The sequence below is a fragment of the Sminthopsis crassicaudata genome, chromosome 6, assembly GCF_048593235.1.
Source record: "Sminthopsis crassicaudata isolate SCR6 chromosome 6, ASM4859323v1, whole genome shotgun sequence".
NCBI lineage: Eukaryota > Metazoa > Chordata > Mammalia > Dasyuromorphia > Dasyuridae > Sminthopsis > Sminthopsis crassicaudata.
The window spans coordinates 75,976,143-75,997,643 of record NC_133622.1 but is presented as its reverse complement, the minus strand read 5'-3'; the positions used below and the strand labels follow the sequence as shown (position 1 = coordinate 75,997,643).

Here is a 21,501-nt window from a genome sequence, read left to right as displayed (position 1 = left end):
GGGCTGGGAAGCAGTACTGGGGAAGGCCGCCGCTAACGTGCCAGCTGTTCCCCAGGAATTCTTCCGTCCCACCCACTCCCCGGGGAGCAGAAGCAGGGCTCCATGTTTACAATTTCTAGGCAGGAGCCAGTGCCAACCGCAGAGAAAAAATGAATTTCAGGCAATAGGGCTTCAGGTTCATAAAACATTACAAGGATAATGAATTCCAAGTTCTCTCCCCACATCATGACAGGCAGATCCAAGAGTAAATTAAATTTTATTTCATTTACAGAGATTTTGGGGGGGAGGACAAGTCCGTGTACAAATGAAATCCATGAGATAAGTGAAGCTTGCTATAAACATACGTGTGCCCTGTCTAGGGGAAGTGATGGAGAAAGCTGATCTCGAGGCGGGTCTGCAGACTCCTCTCGGCTTCCACCGGCTCAGCCTTGATGCATCAGCTCGGCGGCAGCTGTTCCCACTCATAGCTATCAGCCAGACTGGCCCGAGCCTCGCTTTGGCCCGGGCGGGGTACCCGTTCCTGGGATGGGGGGGCACGGCCGCCCCACTCCTCAAGGGGCATCTCAGGTAGGTCACGGTCCAGAATCGGGGCCTTCCCATTCGGACCAGGGCTGTGAAAAACGAAGAGCCGGAGAGGTCCACGACCGCAGAAGAGCATTCAATCACGCAATTGTTCTTCTCCTGTCCAAAAAACTAAGGAGTCCCATTCTCGCCTCTCTTCCCTCCCCTCTCCCCCCCAATATCCCACCCACCCCCAACCCCGTTCAAAGCAGGGATCTGAACTCTTGTCCGACAGGTTCACCGGGCTCCTGGTCACAAGCGCGTCTTCCTCCCACCCCCAGTGGGGTAAATCAGCCCTACGGTAGGCCATGGATACCATGGTCAGTCTGCATGTTCATAGGCCGGGACTAGAGCAACTTGACGTAGTTTTGTGGAATCAGTCCTCGCTTGCCATTCAGAGTTCCTTCTAACCAGCCAGGTTCCCTTGAAGTTTGAACTGAAAGGAAAAAGGGAAACAAAAAGAAAATCTTTACTCAGATGCATAAGACACTAATATCCCTGTGTCTTCCTGGAGGAGGATCATGGATCAAAGCTTCCAAACCATCCTTCATTCCTTTTTCCAATAAACACTTTTTAGGCTCCTACTTAAGTGTCAGATACTGGGCTAAGTGCTAAGAATGTCAAGACAAACAAACAAAAACAAACAAACAAACAACAAAAAAACTCTAATCCACTAGAGTTATTTATCTTATAGATGAGGAGTCTGCGGTCCAGAAACACTGGTTACTTGTTCTACGTAACACATGCAGAAAGTAGCAAAATCACATTCAAACACAGCGACGGGCACACAGTAAGTGCTTAATAAATGCTATCTGACTTGACCTATGTGTGATAAATATTTGGGTCATTTTCTATTTTACCATGATGGTGGTTCCTTTAAAAGAGTCCACCAGAAAATTTCACAAAACGAGAACTAAGACCCGCCCTTTGCCATCCAAAGTTGCCCAGAGCCAAAGGTTGAAGGGCAAAAGCAAGTACACTAATTTAGCTGGGTGGAAAACAGGCTGGGAAACCCCAGTCCAGCCCAGCCCAGCACTTATAAGCCAGCAGTTACAGGTATAGACCGAGTGGTATGAGGAGCACTAAGTTGAGCCCGACAACAGCTGGTGTACAAAATAAAGAGAAGGCAAAAGAGGTGCCATAAGGCCATCAAAGCACTAATATCATCATGAGTTTCAAATATAAAGAAGAGAAAGTCTGCAAATCAGAGACAAATGAACTTGACCTTAATTCCGGGGAAATTCTACACTTCATCATAAAAGAGGGAAAGAAATGGTTATTAGAGTTCAGAGAGCCAATCTGGCTCCAGACGGAAGAGGTCATGCCAGAATGACCTTATTCGCTCTTTGGACAGGGTTTATGGAGCTGGGAGATCAGAGAAATGCCGTGCTGGCCATTTAGGTAGGCTTTAATTTTTCTTCAACTAATAAGCACTTATTTTTTCTCATTCCCCCCACGAACGGGGGAACAAAATAAAAACAGAAAAAATAACAAAAATGCATAGTCAGACAAAAATCCCAAACGGACGTTGTCCAAAAACCCTGCATCTTGAGTCCATCACCTCGTTAGGAGATGGGGAATAAGCTTTATGATCCTCTGGCATCATGGCTGGTCACTGCATTAATCAGAATTCTCAAGTCTACCACAGGCATTTATTTTTACGACATCATCACTAAAGCAAAACAGAGCCTTTGGCAAAGCACTGAGGGCTTATGGGTAAGATGGAGAAATGGGGACTGGATAATATAATCTGATTAATTTGGAATTGATGGGATGATTGCATTCAAAATAATCATTTAATGATTCAATGCCAACATGAGAAATATCCAGTGGAGAACCCCGGAGAGTGGTGCTCGGTCTTATGCTGAGGGGGGTGTCTGTGTGTGTGTGTGTGTGTGGGGGGGGGGTGTGTGTGTGTGTATATATATATATATATATATATATATATATATATATATATATATATATAATATATATATATAAGTGCATCAAATATCTGAAGCTGGATTTGAACTCAGTTTCTCCAGGCCCATGCTCTCTCTACGCACCACCCTGCTCAATATTTTTATCAATATCCTAGATAAAGGCATAGATGGTACACTCACCAAACTTGCACAAAACAACTTACACACTGTCAAGATTTTGGCAGGCTAAGGCAAGGAACTAACTCTAATCATGAAATTCAGAAGATAAATATATGGTGGATATCCTAGATTTGTTTTTTTTAAATATATTTTTTAAGATTTTTAAAAAATGTGTTTTTGAGGGGCAGCTGGGTGGCGCAGTGGATGGAGCACCAGCCCTGAAGTCAGGAAGATCAGAGTTCAAATCTGGTCTCAGACACTTAACACTTCCTAGCTGGATGACCCTGGGCAAGTCACTTAACCCCAGCCTCAAAACAAAAACAACAACAACAAAAAAAAAAAGTGTTTTGTTTTGTTTTGTTTTTCAATTTTAAATTCTTTAAAAGAAGATCCTGGCAAAGCGAATATGACGGTGGTCTTTAAGGATGTGACAGGCTGCCACGAGGGAGAGAGATTAGACTTATTCTAGAGAGCAGACCCAAAAGTTCTGGATAGAAACTGGCAAAAGGCCAACTGAAGCTTAAATGAAGAGCGATCAAAGCTCTTTTAATGAGCAACTGAAGAATATCCTGGATGTACCAAAGACCTTCCCCAACCAAACTGCCCTCCTTGCATATTCCCTGGCTTTGTATCCTTCCCAGAGTGCCGTGCTGCCCAGAACTGAACATCATCCCGGGGTGGAGCACTGGAGACCGATCGCTTCCTTCATCCCGGGGGCTGGGTCTCCCTGAATGCATCCTGACCACCACAGGTTCCGCTGCCAGAGGGAGATAACAGAGCTGGATTTGGAGTCACAGGGAAACCACTTAATTTCACTCGTCTGTCTGTGAAAGGACTGGTCTGGATGACTTCTAAAGCCCTCGCTGGCCCCAGCTTTTTCGGTACTATTGATTCTTATTTACTAAAACACCTCAGTTCTTTTTTTTTTTTTTAAACCACCAGACAAAATATTAGATATCTCTAACCAGATATCCTCCATCTTGTATTTGTAAATTTAATTTTTTTGGAATTTAAGCATAAGATGGTAAATTTCTTCCTATTAAATTCAACTTAATAAAACTCAGCCGTGCCTTTTTCTCCCTGACTCTCATCCAAGAGAGAGACGCCAGGTCAGCAGTTTGAACCTGGGCTAACACTTACTGCGCTTTTTCCCTCTGACAAAAATAACTTCCTTGCATTCCCCTGCCTTTCCTCAACCTTTCCTCTTAGCATTTAATTTTCTCCCTATTTCTACCAGCTGGCATCCAAAGCCTGCCATTAAGGTCTGGGCTCTGCACTTCATGCTTGAGCCACTTAGAACAAGTGACTTCCCAGCCTCAGTTTGCTCATCTGTAAATTAGGGGTTTGTATTAAAATTTAGACATTCAGTGGCTCCTACGGCCCCACACGTCTCTTCTCCCTAGCTTAGAGGTGCCAGTGCTTAAGGGAGAGGATCCACTAGGTAAAATAAAGGAAGCAACCACCATTCCTATTACTTCTCAAAAATGCTGAGCTCTCGGCAGTTCCCCTGGCTTCCTGAGGGAAGGATCCTCGGTTCAAAGTTCTAGAGCTAATGCTTCCCAGTAACATAAATCCTCACGCCGCCCTCTCCATGATGAGATTTCAAATACTTATACAACTGTCTAAATGCCCATTTTCCTCCAGATAAAAGAGGAACCATTTTTCAAAAGTTCGGAAGGATATATCTCCATTCCCCACTGCCACAGTGTCTCCTATTTTGTAACAGACTAGCAGAGATCAGTCCTGGGTTCAAATCTTCCCTCTAAGAACCTTGTAGATCACTTGACTTGTCAATGTTCCCAGGCAAATCTGTTTGTTAGGCTTTAAGCTGCAGAGCTGGTGCCAGTTTGCATGGGGTAGAAAAAGGAAGAAAATGTGCATTTGTAAAGCACCTCCTGTGGGCTAAGCATTTTACAAAATGATGTCACTCGATCTTCACAACAATCTTGGGAGACGGGTATTATGATGATTCCTAGTTTAGGAAATTCAGGCAATCGCAGGTTAACCATCTTGCTCAGGGTCATACAACTAGTGAGTATCTGAGGCTGGTTTTGAAGTCAAATCCTCCTGATTCCAGACCTAGTGCTCTAACCACTTGACAGCTTCTCTAGCTCCTGAAAGGGATTTCTTAAGTGTTCAACCAATTTCTGACAACCCTTTCTAGCTATAAATGAATGATCTTCCACCTACAAATAAAAATATTCCCCCTAAAAATATAAATATAATAAAGCACTGGACTTAGGAGTTACAAAGACCTGGATTCAAATTCTACCTCAGACACTTATTCGCTGTGTGATGACGGTCAAATCCCTTTACTGTTCTGTGTCTCCTGCTTCTTCATCGGTCAAATAATGGGGTGGGGACTCCCGGGCCTCTGGGATGACCTTCCATCCATGATCCCATGACCTCTATCTTCACTCATCCCTCAAGCCCCGGATCGACAGAGGCAGGAGTGATCCACGGCTCTAACAACAAAGTTCCAAACGCCGCGGCGGCTGATGCAGCCTGCTCCAGCAGCTGAGCACGTGGGTGCATTTTACTGAACAGACTCACACGCCAAATACATTCAGGCTGGCCAGGCAGAGCGGGCTCCGGCTGGCTACGAAAGCCAGTCCCCCCAGCGTCCTCCCCATGCCTAATGCTCCTACTGAAGGGGCTGCTCACACACAGCATCACTGTTGCCACAGTAACTAATGCATTTGTATAATATGAGCGCGGATGAGGAACCTTCTGAACACTCTTATGCATGACTATCAGATCAAATACTCGCATGAAACGTGTGCCTTCCATCTATGAACAAAGCAGCAGATATGCCAGGTGCCCTTTGTAGGTTTGGACTCCTGAGAAACACAGACTACAGGACGATGAGGGGGCCTTTTCACGGCTAAATCAATAGAACGCAAATCAGCAGCATCCAAGGGAGGTCAGGCTCCCAAGGGGCAGCACAAGAGGCAGGACTTCAGAGTCGGGAGACCCGGCTCGGACGCCTCCCGGCTCTGGGAGCAGGCTTCGAGTTTTAGGAGACTCTGTGAGACTTTGAGACTAGAGGAGAAGTGCATTCTTTGCAAAGGGAGTTCTTATGCCAGTAAAATTATACTGACTTAAGACTATGAAGGAGGGAAAAATGAGGTGAGCAAATTGGAGGGAGTTCTGTATACAGTGCGTTTCTTCACATCACGTCAATACTGCTCAAGAGAAAGACGTTAAAACCTATGGAGAAGATTTCATCTTATTTGACACACTGAAAGAAGAAACTCGTCCCGCAAAAGAGACTGAGAGTCATTAAGAACTGGAGGAGACACCTGCTTTTCATTCCAGCACTTATGTACTATTCAGATAGCTTCTTGATGCTTGGGGGGGGGGGGGGGTCTCTTGGCTCTCAAAGCCTGGGCCATCCTCCTTGGCAGGGTCTGCAGGGTCAAGGACAGGTCTAGCACCCAACTACAAATCTGTCATGCCAAGATACAGCTTGTTAAGCCCAGAGAGGTTCTACCTTCCTTTGGGTCAGTCTCCTTCCTGGGGCCTTTCCCCTTCGCCACGTGGTATCTCCCCTAACTCCACATGTTTCCCATTCCCACTTCCCTTGCAGCTAACTCTTTTAGGGCCCAATTCCATTTAAGATTTAGTCTGCCAGCTAAGGGCATGCCCTGACCTCATGGGGTGCTCCCTTTCTACTGGGTAATTATGAGTTCCATTAAAGAACTTGTCTTTCCTATGCCCTCCCACTCTATTTCATATTTACTATTCATAGTGACTAGAAATTTCATATTTCCCATTTCCTTCATTTTGTCCATAACCTGTTTCCCTAAATAAATCTGCCTTTTGCCCCCCAAAATAAAATAAAATAAAAGACCAGCGAGGTAGAAAGGACTGGTCACCTCAGGTGATGTGTTTTCCGGCCAAAGCAGTTAGGGAATCACCTTCTGATGAAAGGCAGTCTTCTCCCTGTCTACAGGAGCATACCATGAACCCGGGGATTTGAACAACTAAGGCATGTTCCATCAAGCAGTGTAGGTGAGAAGACTACCATGTTACTGTTACTCCAATTCAACAAAAACTACTAACTGCCCAGTCTGAATCCATAAAGAATTCATGGACAAAAAAAAAATAAAAAGATCTATTATCCACAATAATGGCTGCAAGAAGATGGTCATCCCATGGAGTGAGTCCATCACCTGAGATAGGGTAGTGCAGATGGCCAATGAATTGAGCCCAAAATGCAATAGACAGATAGTAGATTGGATGACGTCTAGGAAACTACAATGCGTTCACTCTATGGCCCCAAATGGATTCTAGGAGCAATGGGGAGAAACTTGAAAGAGGTATATTTAGATTTGATGTTGTTAGGAATGATTTTCTAGCTATTAGAGCTAAATCTAAAAGTGGAATAGGCTCTTTCAAAAGGTTACAGTTATTTTTAACATGATTATTATTATAATGATTACCATTGCTTTATAATATTAATATTTAATGATAGAATAGAGTCACAAATTTAATAAATTCATAATAACAATAATATCTCAAGGGAGCCAAATACACACGGTGGGTATGAACAAGCCGGCCAGCCAACCCAGCCATTATCCGGAGAAGCAGCCCCCTACATCAAGCACCACTCCCTCACATTAGAATGTAAGCTCCCTGAGGGAAGGGGCCAGCTTCGTTTTCTCTCTGCGTCTCCACAGCCTAGCACAGTACAACATGTCTGAAACGGGCCTTATCGCGTCTATGTTGCCGGGTATTCTAATTATGGCCTGTGCAAAAGAAGCAGCACAAGTAAGTATTCCATTGCAGAAGCAGGAACAGTGGAGGAAACACTGTCTCTCTAGTATAAGAAGATCTCGGTTCAAGTCTTTCCCCAGCCCCGTTGTTTTAGTGACTCTGAGGAAGTCACCCTTCTTCCTGTGGCCTCAGTATTCTTATCTATAAAGTAAAGGAAGAATCGGATGATTCTTTCCAGTTCCAGATTCCGTGAGTCCTTGATCTTTGTGTATGTTCTAAAAAAGAAGGTAGGGCTTTCCTGGTGCCTAGAATGAAAGGAAACAGCTGGATTTGCCCAAGACCTGCCCTGCCATCCATCAACATGAGACAGAAAGGTTTCCAGTACGTTGGGTAACCCTACAGACAAGGTCTAGTGGTGACCAAACAAGAAACAATCAGGATGGAAAGATGGGAAATAGTTCCACTGGCACATATGGGTAATCCTGACCACTCTAGAAACCACACTGGTTTTGAGCTACAATGCACTCCATTAGGGAAAGATAAATGAGAGAAGTAAATCAGAGTTAGCTCCTAACACTTGCAGACACTGAATTTCTTGATATGTGCACACAGCTAAAGAGAGAGCAACAGAAGTTATGGAGAACATTTGAAGCCCTAAATAAAGACCTTCACTCTCCAGAAGGGAGTCACTAAGAATCAGCCCAATCGTGCTTTTGATCCTAGGACTGCTCTCATGAGCAAAGTGAGTCCTAGGAAGTCAAGGAATTAGCCCAAAGCTTGAACCCATATCCGTGATTGTGCATGGAGCATCCTTTCCACCACGGCCCGCTTCCTGCCTGGCAGAGACACTGTGGGACAGTAACTCGAGGGCCTGTGGAAGTCCTGCTCTTGCCCCAAAGGCTGACCAGCTGGTCACTTCCTCCCCTGGGCCTCCGGTTCTCCCTTCGGACGACAAGAAAATTGACCTTAATGGTTTTTAGGATCCCATCCTGCATCCGTTCCTAACCCAGGTTCTCATTTCGAGCCACCCAGAATGGAGCCCCCAATGAACTGCTCCAGAGCATACGTACCATCTTCAAAAACTGCTCCTATTTCAAATGACAGCTCCGAACTGTGCTCCGCCTCGCACGGATAGACGGCCCGAGCCTTCCGACTCACCACGCTGGAAAGGAAGCGTCAGACACACAGACGGGTCAGAGGGGGAGGACCGGGGCAGCTGAGACCCCCTGCAGCAGGCTTCTCCAGCTCCCCAGTCGGGCAAATCCCTCCCAAGCGAAAGGACAGGGAAATGAGGGAACATCAGGAAAAGCCACGGGGTCTGATTCTCAAGGCAATGACTGGTTTCAAATCCAAAGCCTTCACCTCGGGGAGCTCAAGCTAAGTCGCTTTTCTCCCTCTCTTTCTGCCTCGCAGGCTGTCAGTGGGCTGCCATCCCCCTCTCATCCCACAGTGTCAAATCCACAGGGGAGATTTCCTTCTGGAGCATTTCGGTTTGTCTATTAGGGAAACAGAAGGCAGCTCACTAGAGGGGCACCGAGAGGGTGAGAGAAGCACATCCTGGGCACTTGGGGGGAATCTCTAACACAGATCTGTTGGAGGAAGGTCTACTCCCAAGTCCTCCTCCACGGCCTAGGCCCGCCTGATTTAGGGAGACTTTCCTGCATAGAGGCTGGACAACATGGGCAGAGCTCCCGGAAAAAGGGCATCCTGGCGAAGGGCTTGAGGAAGGCCAGGCTTCAAGCTCCCTCAGGTGAGGGGTGAGCAGGCCATCAAGGCAGAAAAGCTTGGGAAAGGTCAGGGGCGGACTTCAGTTCTCAGGTTCAAATGTTCAAGCTTGAAAACTAAAAACAACTTAAAGGGGGGGGGGGGGGGTCTAGATTTGAGTCCTCCTTCTGACATGTGGTAGTTGTGGGTCCCCAGGCAAGACCCCAACTCTCAATGGCAGCGAGGTACACAGGGCATAGGGCACTGGGCCTGGAGCCAGGAAGACTGGCATTCAAAGCCTTGGGCAAGTTTCTTAACCAGTGTCTGCCCCAGCTTTCCTAAGGCTAATAATAAAGGGGCTAAGAACAGCACCTATTATATGGATGAGATGGAATATTATTGTTCATTTCTTATAGAATGATGATTCCAGAGAGGCCTGGAGAGACTGACATGAACTGATGCTGAGTGAAGGGAGCAGGACCAGGAGATCATTGTACACGGCAACAAGAAGACTATGTGATGAACAGCTGTGATGGACAGGGCTCTTTTCAACAAGGAGGTGATTCGGACCAATTCCAATATGCTTGGGATAGGAGAGAGACACCTGCACCCAGGGGGAGGTCTCTCCAGATCAGGGGTGGATCACAACATAGCATTTTCACCTTTTTGTTGTTGTTGTTTACTTGGTTTTTTTTTCCATTTCTCATTTTTTTTTTCTTTTTGACCTTTTTCTTGTGCAACATGATAAATGTGGAAATGTACTTAGAAGAATTTCACATGTTTAACCTATACTGAATTACTTGCTGTCTAGAGAAGGGGAGTGGGGGGCAAGAGAGGGAAAAAATTTGGAACCCAAAGTTTTACAAGGGTGAATGTTGAAAACTATCATTGCATATATTTAAAAAAAAAAAAAAACACTATTATGTTACATACTTCTAGCATGTAAAAATTTAAAAAGCCAATAAGATCACCTGATTCTGAGGATCAAATTAGATAATACTGGTAAAAGTGCTTAGCACTTTGCCTGGCGAACAGGAGGCACTATATAATTGTTTTTTCTCTTTCATCCTCCCCTCCCCATCTATAGGTTTCAAGTTTACCATCTGTGGTCCAGCAATTATTTCTAGTGAATGAGAGGTAGGGAAAATTCATGAGATCATAAAACAGTAAATTCATCGTCTCAGGGAAGCCTGGAACTACAGTGTTAGGAGAGCACTCTAAGAAGACTGACTCAAGAAAAAGAGTTTTAGAGTAGGTGCTAAGCACAAATTGAGAGAGCTCCACAGTCCCAAAAGCTCACCTTGGGTTTCCTTTTCAGAAAGGAGGCAGCCACAAGATCCAATGAGCCTAAAGCGACAGCTCATAAACCCTTGGACTTGAAAACTAATACAGCCCCAGTAGAATAGCTTAATTGAACTTCAGTTCCCTGATCTCCAAAAAGGAGAGAATGATCCCCATCCTGCTTCACACCTTCAGAGTTTGTTGGGAAGAAACTACTTGGTGCAATGGACATAATTAAGACGCATTCATTGATTTCTGCCCTTCGTCCCCACTCCAAACCGGACTGACCATCATACCTTTCTGTTGGCTTGTCTGCCATCACGGCAGGAGAGGAAAAGGAGAAGGAGGAGGAGACCGGTGACGAGGGCGCTGCAGCCAGGTGGGCGCTCAGGCTGGTGGGAGACTGGGGGTTTAGCCACTGGACCATGGGAGAGCGGGCCTGACTCGGGCTGAAGGTACGAGAATAAAAAGGCAGGATTAACAGGTGATGATACAAACAAACCTACGTGGCGGGAATAATGTCAGCCTTGTCTTTAAAGGGAGGACAATTCTGCAATTATGGCAGAACTATGTGGATCTTCCCAGACCCATTTATCCTTCTTATTCTGTGTTTTGTACCTTCATATATTTCTCTTTTGAGATACTCACACTAAGGATCAGATATCCCTTATACCAGTGAATCTCAGTGGAGACTTGATAAATATGAACTTTCTTGAGCAAATCAAAAATAGCAGCATCCCCAAGAGTGGGTTAAAGGAATAGAATCTCATAGGTCTAAGGTATAGCTCTCTGGAAGGGAATATAAAGGGTGATTTAAATTGGGTGATATAAACACAAAAGCTATCAATCAAATTTATTTTAAAAAACCTCATTTTGTGCATACCCTTTGACCCAGCAGCGCTACTACTGGGATTATATCCCAAAGAAATACTAAAGAGCAGAAAGAGACATATATGTGCCAAAATGTTTGTGGCAGCTCTTTTTGTTGTAGCTAGAAACTGGAAGATGAATGGATGTCCATCAGTTGGAGAATGGTTGGGTAAATTGTGGTATATGAAGGTTATGGAATATTATTGCTCAGTAAGAAATGACCAGCAGGAGGAATACAGAGAGGGTTGGAGAGACTTAAATCAACTGATGCTGAGTGAAATGAGCAGAACCAGAAGATCACTATACACTTCAACAACAATACTGTATGAGGATGTATTCTGATGGAAGTGAAAATCTTCAACATAAAGAAGATCCAACTCACTTCCAGTTGATCAATGATGGACAGAGGTAACTACACCCAGAGAAGGAACACTGGGAGGGGAATGTAAATTGTTAGCACTAATATCTGTCTGCCCAGGTTGCATGTACCTTCGGAATCTAATGCTTATTGTGCAACAAGAAAATGATATTCACACACATGTATTGTATCTAGACTATATTGTAACACATGTAAAATGTATGGGATTCCCTGTCATCGGGGGGAGGGAATAGAGGGAGGGGGGGTAATTTGGAAAAATGAATACAAGGGATAATATTATAAAAATGTATATATAATAAAAAATTAAAAAAAAAAAAAAAAACCAAACCTCATTTGATTTCCTCAAGTGTGCAGATCAATAATTGACAAGAATTTTAGAGGATGATCAACCTAGATCAGCCCTCGAATCTACAGTTCCCTAAAGGCAAATGTTTAGTACTTTTAACTTTCAAAATCCTTTCCTCTCTATTTTATCACTGTCTCCCACTTTTGATGATCTAAACGGACTAAGAATAGCACCTAATTATATGAATGTGATGGAATATTATTGCTCTGTAAGAAATGACCAGCAGGATAATTTCAGAGCGGCCTAGGGAGACTTACATCAACTGATGCTGAGTGAAATGAGCAGGACCAGGAGATCATTGTATATTTCAACAACAATACTGTATGAGGATCAATTCTGTTGGACATGGCTCTTTTCAACAAAAAAATGATTCATAATGATTTTGTGATGGAGAGGGCCATTGCACCCAGAAAAAGGGGTATGGGGATTGAACATTTAGATCACTACTAGAAAAGTACAAAGACTAGCACTTGCCTAAAAAGGGCCCATGAGAAAATCACTCAGAGGAGAAGCAAATCAAGGCCAGAAACTATCAGATGAACTAAACACTCTACACTCTACAAAATGTTTTTGTTTTTGTTTTTTTTTTTTCATGAGACAATTAGGGTTAAGTGACTCACCCAGGGTCCACAGCTAGGAAGTGTTTTTTTTTTTGTTTTGTTTTGTTTTTATTATATATTTTTTTAATTTTTTATTATATATATATATTTTATAATATTATCCCTTGTATTCATTTTTCCAAATTACCCCCCCTCCCTCTATTCCCTCCCCCCGACGACAGGCAATCCCATACATTTTACATGTGTTACAATATAGTCTAGGTACAATACATGTGTGTGAATATCATTTTCTTGTTGCACAATAAACATTAGAATCCGAAGGTACATGCAACCTGGGCAGACAGATATTAGTGCTAACAATTTTCATTCCCCTCCCAGTGTTCCTTCTCTGGGTGTAGCTACCTCTGTCCATCACTGATCAACTAGAAGTGAGTTGGTTTTTCTTTATGTTGAAGATTTCCACTTCCATCAGAATACATCCTCATACAGTATTGTTGTTGAAGTGTATAGTGATCTTCTGGTTCTGCTCATTTCACTCAGCATCAGTTGATTTAAGTCTCTCCAGGCCTCTCTGTATTCCTCCTCACAGCTAGGAAGTGTTAAGTATCCGAGATCAGATTTGAACTCAGGTCCTCAGGACTTTAGGGCTGGTGCTCTATCCACTGGCTATGTAGCTGCTCCAAAATGTTCTATTTTTTTAAAGACATCCTTTTGACCACTCTCAGAGAACCAATCAGTGCATACTAATTACTCAATAATTAATTACCAAATAGAAGTTATTTTTTAAACTCTTCAACCAGGCACTCTCTTCAGAATTTTTATTTACCCTGATGGCATGAAAAGGCCCCAGCTTGGTTGTTCTTTTCCCCTAATCTCAAACCATTCTCAACAGGAACACAATCAAATACTTTCCTATTGAACTCAGATGCCCATACCCAACTTTCCCATTTCAGTTGTTGAAAAAATGTCATTTTTTCAGGCTCAGAACTCTGTAATCATCTTTGATTCCCTTTCCCTCCATTCCTAAACCCAATTTATTGCCAAGTCCTATTATACTTTCTCCCCAATCATCTCTCATATTTGTCACTTTCTCTACCTTTCTGTTATTATCACGCCCTGGAATCCTAGGTCACTCACTGCACTGGTCTCCTTGTTTCTCAGACCCTACTACATTCATTCTATCTGATTCAATAGTTCTTCCTTAAATAAAGCTTTTACCAGGCCAATTCTTATCCTTAAGAACTATGCCTTTGAGTTGCTGGATACAAAATAAATCCACATAAATCCTCAGCATTTTTACACCAACATTTATCACCAACAAAATGCAACAGCAAGAGATACAAAGAGAAATTCCATTCAAAACAACTGTTGAGAGTATAAAATATTTGGGAATCCATCTACCAAAGAATATTCAGGAATTATATGAGAAAAATTACAAAACACTTGCCAAAAAAATAAAGTCAGATTTAAATAATTGGAAAGATATTAAGTGCTCTTGGATAGGCCGAGCGAATATAATAAAGATGACAATACTCCCCAAACTAATCTATTTATTTAGTGCTATACCAATCAGACTCCCAAGAAACTATTTTAGTGACCTAGAAAAAATAACAACAAAATTCATATGGAAGAACAAAAGGTCGAGAATTTCAAGGGAAGTAATGAAAAAAAAATTAAGTGAAGGTGGACTAGCTGTACCTGATCTAGAACTGTATTATAAAGCAACAGTCACCAAAACCATCTGGTATTGGCTAAGAAACAGACTAGTTGATCAGTGGAATAGGTTAGGTTCACAGGGCAAGATAGTGAATAAAAATAGCAATCTAGTGTTTGATAAACCCAAAGATCCCAACTTTTGGGATAAGAATTCATCATTTGAAAAAAACTGTTGGGAAAACTGGAAATTAGTATGGCAGAAACTAGGCATGGACCCACATTTAACACCATATACCAAAATAAAATTAAAATGGGTCCATGCTTTAGGCATAAAGAGGGAGATAATAAATAGATTAGAGGAACAGAGAATAGTCTACCTCTCAGATTTGTGGAGGAGGAAGGAATTTGTGTCCAAAGGAGAATTAGAGACCATTATTGATCACAAAATAGAGGATTTTGATTACATCAAACTAAAAAGCTTTTGTACAAACACAACTAATGCAAACAAGATTAGAAGGGAAGTAACAAATTGGGAAAGTATTTTTACAGTTAAAGGTTCTGATAAAGGCCTCATTTCCAAAATATATAGAGAACTGACCCTAATTTATAAGAAATCAAACCATTCTCCAATTGATAAATGGTCAAAGGATATGAACAGACAATTTTCAGATGATGAAATTGAAACTATTTCCACTCATATGAAAGAGTGTTCCAAATCACTACTGATCAGAGAAATGCAAATTAAGACCACTCTGAGATACCACTACACACCTGTCAGATTGGCTAAGATGCCAGGAACAAATAACGATGAATGTTGTAGGGGATGTGGGAAAAGTGGGACACTGATACATTGTTGGTGGAGTTGTGAAAGAATCCAGCCATTCTGGAGAGCAATTTGGAACTATGCCCAAAAGTTATCAAACTGTGCATACCCTTTGACCCAGCAGTGCTATTACTGGGCTTATATCCCAAAGAAATACTAAACATGGGAGAGGGACCTGTATGTGCCAAAATGTTTGTGGCAGCTCTTTTCATAGTAGCTAGAAACTGGAAGATGAATGGATGTCCATCAGTTGGAGAATGGTTGGGTAAATTATGGTATATGAAGGTTATGGAATATTATTGCTCTGTAAGAAATGACCAGCAGGAGGAATACAGAGAGGCCTGGAGAGACTTAAATCAACTGATGCTGAGTGAAATGAGCAGAACCAGGAGATCATTGTACACTTCAACAACAATGCTGTATGAGGATGTATTCTGATGGAAGTGGAAATCTTCAACATAAAGAAAAACCAACTCACTTCCAGTTGATCAATGATGGACAGAAACAACTACACCCAGAGAAGGAACACTGGGAAGCGAATGTAAATTGTTAGCACTACTGTCTATCTACCCAGGTTACTTATACCTTCGGAATCCAATTCTTACCGTGCAACAAAAAATTTGGTTTTACACACATATATTGTATCTAGGTTATACTGTAACACATTAAATATGTATGAGATTGCCTGTCATCTAGGGAGGGAGTAGAGGGAGGCAGGGGATAATTTGGAAAAATGAATACAAGGGATAATGTGGTAAAAAAAAAAAAAAAAATATATATATATATATATATCCATGCATGTACTGTCAAAAAAAATTATAATTATAAAATTAATTAAAAAAAAAAAAGAACTATGCCTTTGAATGTCTTCTAAACTAGTCTACACTCCTCATTCAGGCTTTCAAGTCAATCAATCAAGCAATGATGAAATTCTGTGTTCTTTGGTTTCCTCCTGGGTAAAATCAGGATTTTGATAATCCAAACATTCTGGAGAATTTGGATCTATACCTCCATAATTAAGGCAATCAATCAAGCAGTGATGAAACTTTTATTCCTTGATTTCCTCATCTGTAAATTCAGGATGTTGGTAATCCAAACATTCTGGAGAAGAATCTGGATCTATGCCCCAAAAGTGCAACAACTGTACATAGTCTTTGACCCAGCAATACCACTCTATCCAAAAGAGATCAAAGAAAAGGGAAAAGGAGCTAACTGTATAAAAAATTAATAGCAGCTTTTTTGTGATGGCAGAGAACTGGAAATCAAGGGCAAGTCCATCAATTGAGGAAATGGCTGAACTAGCTGTGATACACGATTGTGATGGAATACTACTGTACTATAAGAAACACATTTAGCCTCTCTGATCAAGATAATGATCCAAGATGATTCTTTCATCTATCGTCTTATTCTTTGAATACCTTATTTCCCTGTCCAACCCCCTACTCATGGCCAATAAAGGAATTTCAATCAAAGAATCCCCATCAATTTAACAGCAAGCTGTATCACTAAGTCCTGGGATGGTCAGAGCTAAAGATTCTTTAGTGTTTTCTTACTAAAAGGAAAAGAAAATTAAATTAGTGGAAATAGGAAGGGATGATCAGAGCTGAAATTTCAGGTCAAACACCAGCCCTGATGCCTCCCAGCAATTATCCAAGGCACTCCTCTGAGAAGAGGAGGAGTTGTTCTAACACACCTCCTATCTGTTTTCCTAAGTCGTAAAGAGTCCAGGAATTAAATAACAGCCATCCATCTGCCTGGAGGGAGGACAGATAAGGCAGGAAAAATAAAACAGCAGAGGTTATATTTATAAGGTCCTTTCAAAGGAAAGATCTAGGGAGTTTTACCTTTATTCTCTGATTAATCTTCACATCTTTGAGAAGCAACTTTTATGGAACAGAAAGAGCTCTGGGGAGAAATTAAACCTTTATCATTTTGTCCCTCCCACTAAGTGATCTTGGGTAAGTTGTGTCATTGCAACCTCAGTTTTTTCCTCCGTATAATGGGAAGTCATTTGTATGAGTCCAATTTATTTATCAAAGATATTTATTAAGCACCTAGGCACTGGAGACACAAAAATTAAAAGCAAAACTCGGAGAAATTTTTCCATTGACCATGTTTTCCATAATTAGGATCTGGCCCTGGGGGTCATTATTCCCACTACTGGGGCTAGATGGAAATGAGGGCCACCCAACCTTGGGCTGCCCCGGTGGAAGGAGGGCTCCCTCCCGGGGATCTGTAGCTGTGGCCAGAAGCCCACGTTGAGTTTGCTGCCATGAAGAATTCTTTTTCAGCATGGGGTGGGTGAGAAGGTCAAAGGAAGCCATCCAGACTTAAAATGCTGGCATTTGATGACTATTATAAAGCCTTGAGGGTCTTCAGGGCCTCCTTCCTCAGGTAAACAGCCACTGAGCACCTGCTCCTCCTCATGGTGGATGGAGCACTGGGCCTGAAGTCAGAGTGAACCGAATTCACATCTCGCCTCAGACTAACTTACTAGCAAATTATATAATCTCTGTGTGCTTCAGTCTCCTCATCTGTGAAATGGAGTAATAACAGTACCTACCTCACAAGAATGTTGTGAAGCTCAAACGCATCATATCAGCGAATCTTAAAGCAGTATATATTAGTACTAAGTGACAAATGGCACTTATCATCATCATCATCATAGAGGTCCCCAAAGCAAGCCTCTAAATCCCTGTATTATAGCTAGAGAGAATAAGTCATAATTGTCCCATGCTATGTTAATGGAGCATCAGCAGATGGCACAACGGATAGAGTGCTGGGGCAGCAAAACCTGAATTTAAATCTGGCATTGGACATGACCTAGCTGTATGACCCTGGGAAAAAAAAATCACTTAAGCTTATTTATCTCAGTTTCCTTATATGTAAAATAAGTTGGAGAAGGAAATAGCAAACCACTTCAGGGCCAGGGAAAATCCCCCTCTGCCCCCACTCTATCTCCATCTATCAGGTCCACTTACTCAGATGCAAAGAAATCGTCTCAATCACCCTCCAGAAGTCCTTGTCCTATTTTATTCAGCAAAGAATCAGCCCATTCCTCTACCTTAATCTCCCCATGTCCTCTACTTTTTCAACCAAAATTCCTTCCACTGACTCATTTTTAACATCAACATGGCTCTCTCCCGAGTTCATGGCATCCCCTGCCTTCTCCCAGGCTCCCAAGTCAAGAAAGAGTCCGTCCTCAAGGAGCTCACATTCTAGTGGGGGAAACAATGTGGCGACTGCTTTGTACGTACAAGATAATCTGGAGATGATCCATGGAGTTAGGGACCAGCATTACTGGGAATCAGGAAACGTTCCTTCTTGTAGAAGGTGGTGTTTTATCTGGGACACAAGGAAAGCCAAGGAAGCCTGGAGAGGGCAATGAGGAGGGAGAGAATTCTGGCCCTGGGGGTGGGGAGAGGGAGGTGATCTGGAGCAAGGTAGGACATTAAAACCAACACCAATGATCAAAGAATATATGGAAGGGAAAAGGGTATGAGAAGACTGGAGGGGGAGGAAGGCAGCCCAATTTTTAATCGATATCCACACTGCGTTCCTGGTACCCCAGCTATAAAGAACACTTGAATAACCAGAGTTGGCACTGGCAAAACCCACTGATTTTATTTAAACTTGAATTGGAGATCAATTAAAAAATAACAACCTAAGTACCACAAGCTTCTTAAAAGCCATGGTACAACCGACTAAAAAAGGAGGGGCTTTTTTAGAAAGACTAAAACCACAGTTACCAAGAAGGAAATAAATTAAGGGGGTTGCAAACATATCCGTTTGTTGGCTGGCATCTTTCAAATTTAAGAGCAGATTGAAAGAATCTTCCCTCCTAAAGGCTGAAATGAAGGTAATCCATCCTGGGGAGGAGAAAGAGACCTGACATAATCTTCCCCTGCGAAGAAATGGCATCGCCTGGCACTGTCCATTTGGGGCAGAAAAGAAAAACAAGAAGACTATTGCAAGGGAAATAATCTAAGGATCGGGTACAGATTTTCAGAGACAAACTCCAAAAAGATTTTATTGTGCATTCATTGGGCTGTTTCTAAAGTCACTGGGCCAAAAGGGAGCTTTTTGTCTCCAGAGAAAAGATGGAAGAAGGAAAGGAAGAAGGAGAGAGAGACAGAGAGAGAGAGAAGAGAGAGAGACAGAGGGAAAGAGACAGAGAGAAAGAGACAGAGATAGAGACAGAGAGAGAGAAAGAGAGAGAGAGAGAAATAGAGAGAGAGACAGACAGAGAGAGAGAAAGAGAGAATGAATGTGCATATTTACTCACTCAAGAGTAAATATAATAAATAAAATAAATAAATCTCTTCCAAGAGATGGGAGCCATGATGCCCCACCTGGAAAAGGAAAAGGCAGCAGCTCATTTTAGAAAATAATGGAATAAGCAATATATATGCACAGTTCATATAACTAATTTTTAAAAATAACACTTCCGAGCAGCCATCCACGTGTGCTACCTCTGAGTCCAGCCTTTTTCTCAGGGAAAGTGATGAGGTCTTGTGATTTCATTGGTAAAGGAAGCTCTCAGGATTTTCTCTACAATTTAAGAGACTGAACCCAGTTGCCCATCTGAGAACATGGAAACATTAGTCCATCAGTAGGTGTGAGAGATGAGATTAGAATCCCAAGTCTTCAAGGTTAGTTTTCTATCCACTATTTCACACTGCTCACATCCTTCACTTTCTGCCAATGGGGCAGGTGTCAGGATTAGAATTCTGCACCAGCTGTATTTGTGGCTGGGGGTTCAGGGAAGAAAAGCAAAGATCATATACCACGTCCCTCCTACATCTGCAGTTATTAGGATTTTCTTCTACTTGAAAATACCCTGTGTTGTTATCAGTGTTGCACAGTGGTGCCACAGTGCACAGAGCCCTTGGACTGGAGTCAGGAACACTCATCTTTCTGAGTTCAAATCTGGGCTCAGACACTTAATAGATAAGTGATCCTGTTTGTCTCAATTCCTCATCTATAAAAGGAGTTGGAAAAGGAAATGGCAAATTACTTTATTATCTTTGCCAAGAAAATCCCCAAGGAGGTCACAAAGAGTCAAACACAACTGAAAAATGACTCAACTGCAAGAAGTCCTATCACCCCAGTAGAACATAAGCTTCTTAAGGGCAGGGACCATTTCCTCATTCTTTGTCTCCATTCCTAGCACATAACTTTCACTTAAAACTTCGTGAACTGAATGGTTGAAATTCCCAATCATTTTAAAAGATTCCCTCTATATTAAAATTAATCAAATTTCCTCCCCTCCAAAAAAACTACCATTTGAAATATTCTTTTAAAAAAAGTATAAAAGCATCAACAATCAAAAATCAAAATTCAGAACATTTTAAAGATCTCCCTCATAAAGTCTCTACACAGAAGCTAATGTACAAGTATAATGATCTTTCATCATATATGACAAGTCTAAGAGCAGCTGTTGGCAAAAGTGTTTGAAAATGTCAATAAAAGAAATTTATTAGAGATCTGATATTATGGGATGTGTGCCATCAATGGGTTCCTCACAAGTTGGGGAAGAGTGCTTCTGTTGGTCAAAATTTATATTGGCTCCATGGGAAGTGAAAAGACTAAAAGAGAAAGGCGAGGGGCTTGAGTGGAAGGAGTAATTGTGGTCTATTCTGTGTATCAGATATTTCTGGAGTAGGGAAAACCTGGATTCAAATAGTACATCACTGACTGGCTGTCTGGGCAATACCTGGGAAGTTATTCCCTCTCTGTATTTTAGTTCCCTCATTTGTAAATGGCAGCATTATACTTCATGGCCTCTAAGGTCCCTTCCACTTCTATATGTATGATCCCATGTTCTCTCTCCACTTTTGAGAATTTTCACAATCTGCATCTTGCCCCACGAGGTCCTGACTTTTCTCTGATTCCCATTCTTAAGAATATTTGGGAAGTAGTACTAAATATGGTACCAATCCCAAGGTTAGGAGTGAGACCTGGCTGTGTCCCGTGGATAGTACCAATGTAACTCGTGCTTCCTTTTTTATCAAAAGATCAATAGAAGGCATGTCAACAGGGGGAAAAAACCTGAGGGTCATAACCCGATAGATGTGGGTACCAGGGAAAGATCACGGGGAAACCAAAAATAGGCTGTAAAACTCAATTTACAAACTGCCAGACAGAATGAAGATTTTAAAGGGTTTTTAAGACCCCACACTTCCCAGGCAACAGAAAAAATCATCCGAGGAAGACAATGGATGCTCAATGGCTATCTGTTGATTGATCAACTATGGAGGCTATAAAGTTATGCTGTGACAATCCCCTGAGCTGCCCGTCCAGATAAGGAGCCTTCCAGGAAAACTACTGCTAGAGCTGTACCTGTGCTATACAATCTAATCTTCTGATTTTTCAGATGGAGGAACAGAGGTTCAGAAGGAGATCTAGGGACTTTTCTAAGGTCAAACTGAGAACAAAGTTGGATTTGAAACCAGACCCCCCCCCATTCCAAGTCTAGCAGTTCTTTCAATAATAATGGGATTTTATGTCATCACCAG

The 21,501-nt window shown here is 42.2% G+C and overlaps 1 protein-coding gene across 1 annotated transcript in view; it reads right to left on the bottom strand.

Annotated features, from left to right (window-relative positions):
- Positions 1-237: 237 nt before the first annotated feature.
- ARHGAP10 (Rho GTPase activating protein 10) overlaps positions 238-21,501 on the bottom strand; it is a 340,816-nt gene continuing 319,552 nt past the window's right edge. The window contains exons 21-23 of the mRNA XM_074273693.1: positions 10,646-10,798; positions 8,435-8,526; positions 238-997 (exon numbers count right to left, since the gene is read on the bottom strand). Coding sequence (XP_074129794.1) covers positions 909-997; positions 8,435-8,526; positions 10,646-10,798 — 334 coding nt within the window. The 3' untranslated portion in view covers positions 238-908. The remainder of the gene's footprint in view (positions 998-8,434; positions 8,527-10,645; positions 10,799-21,501) is intronic.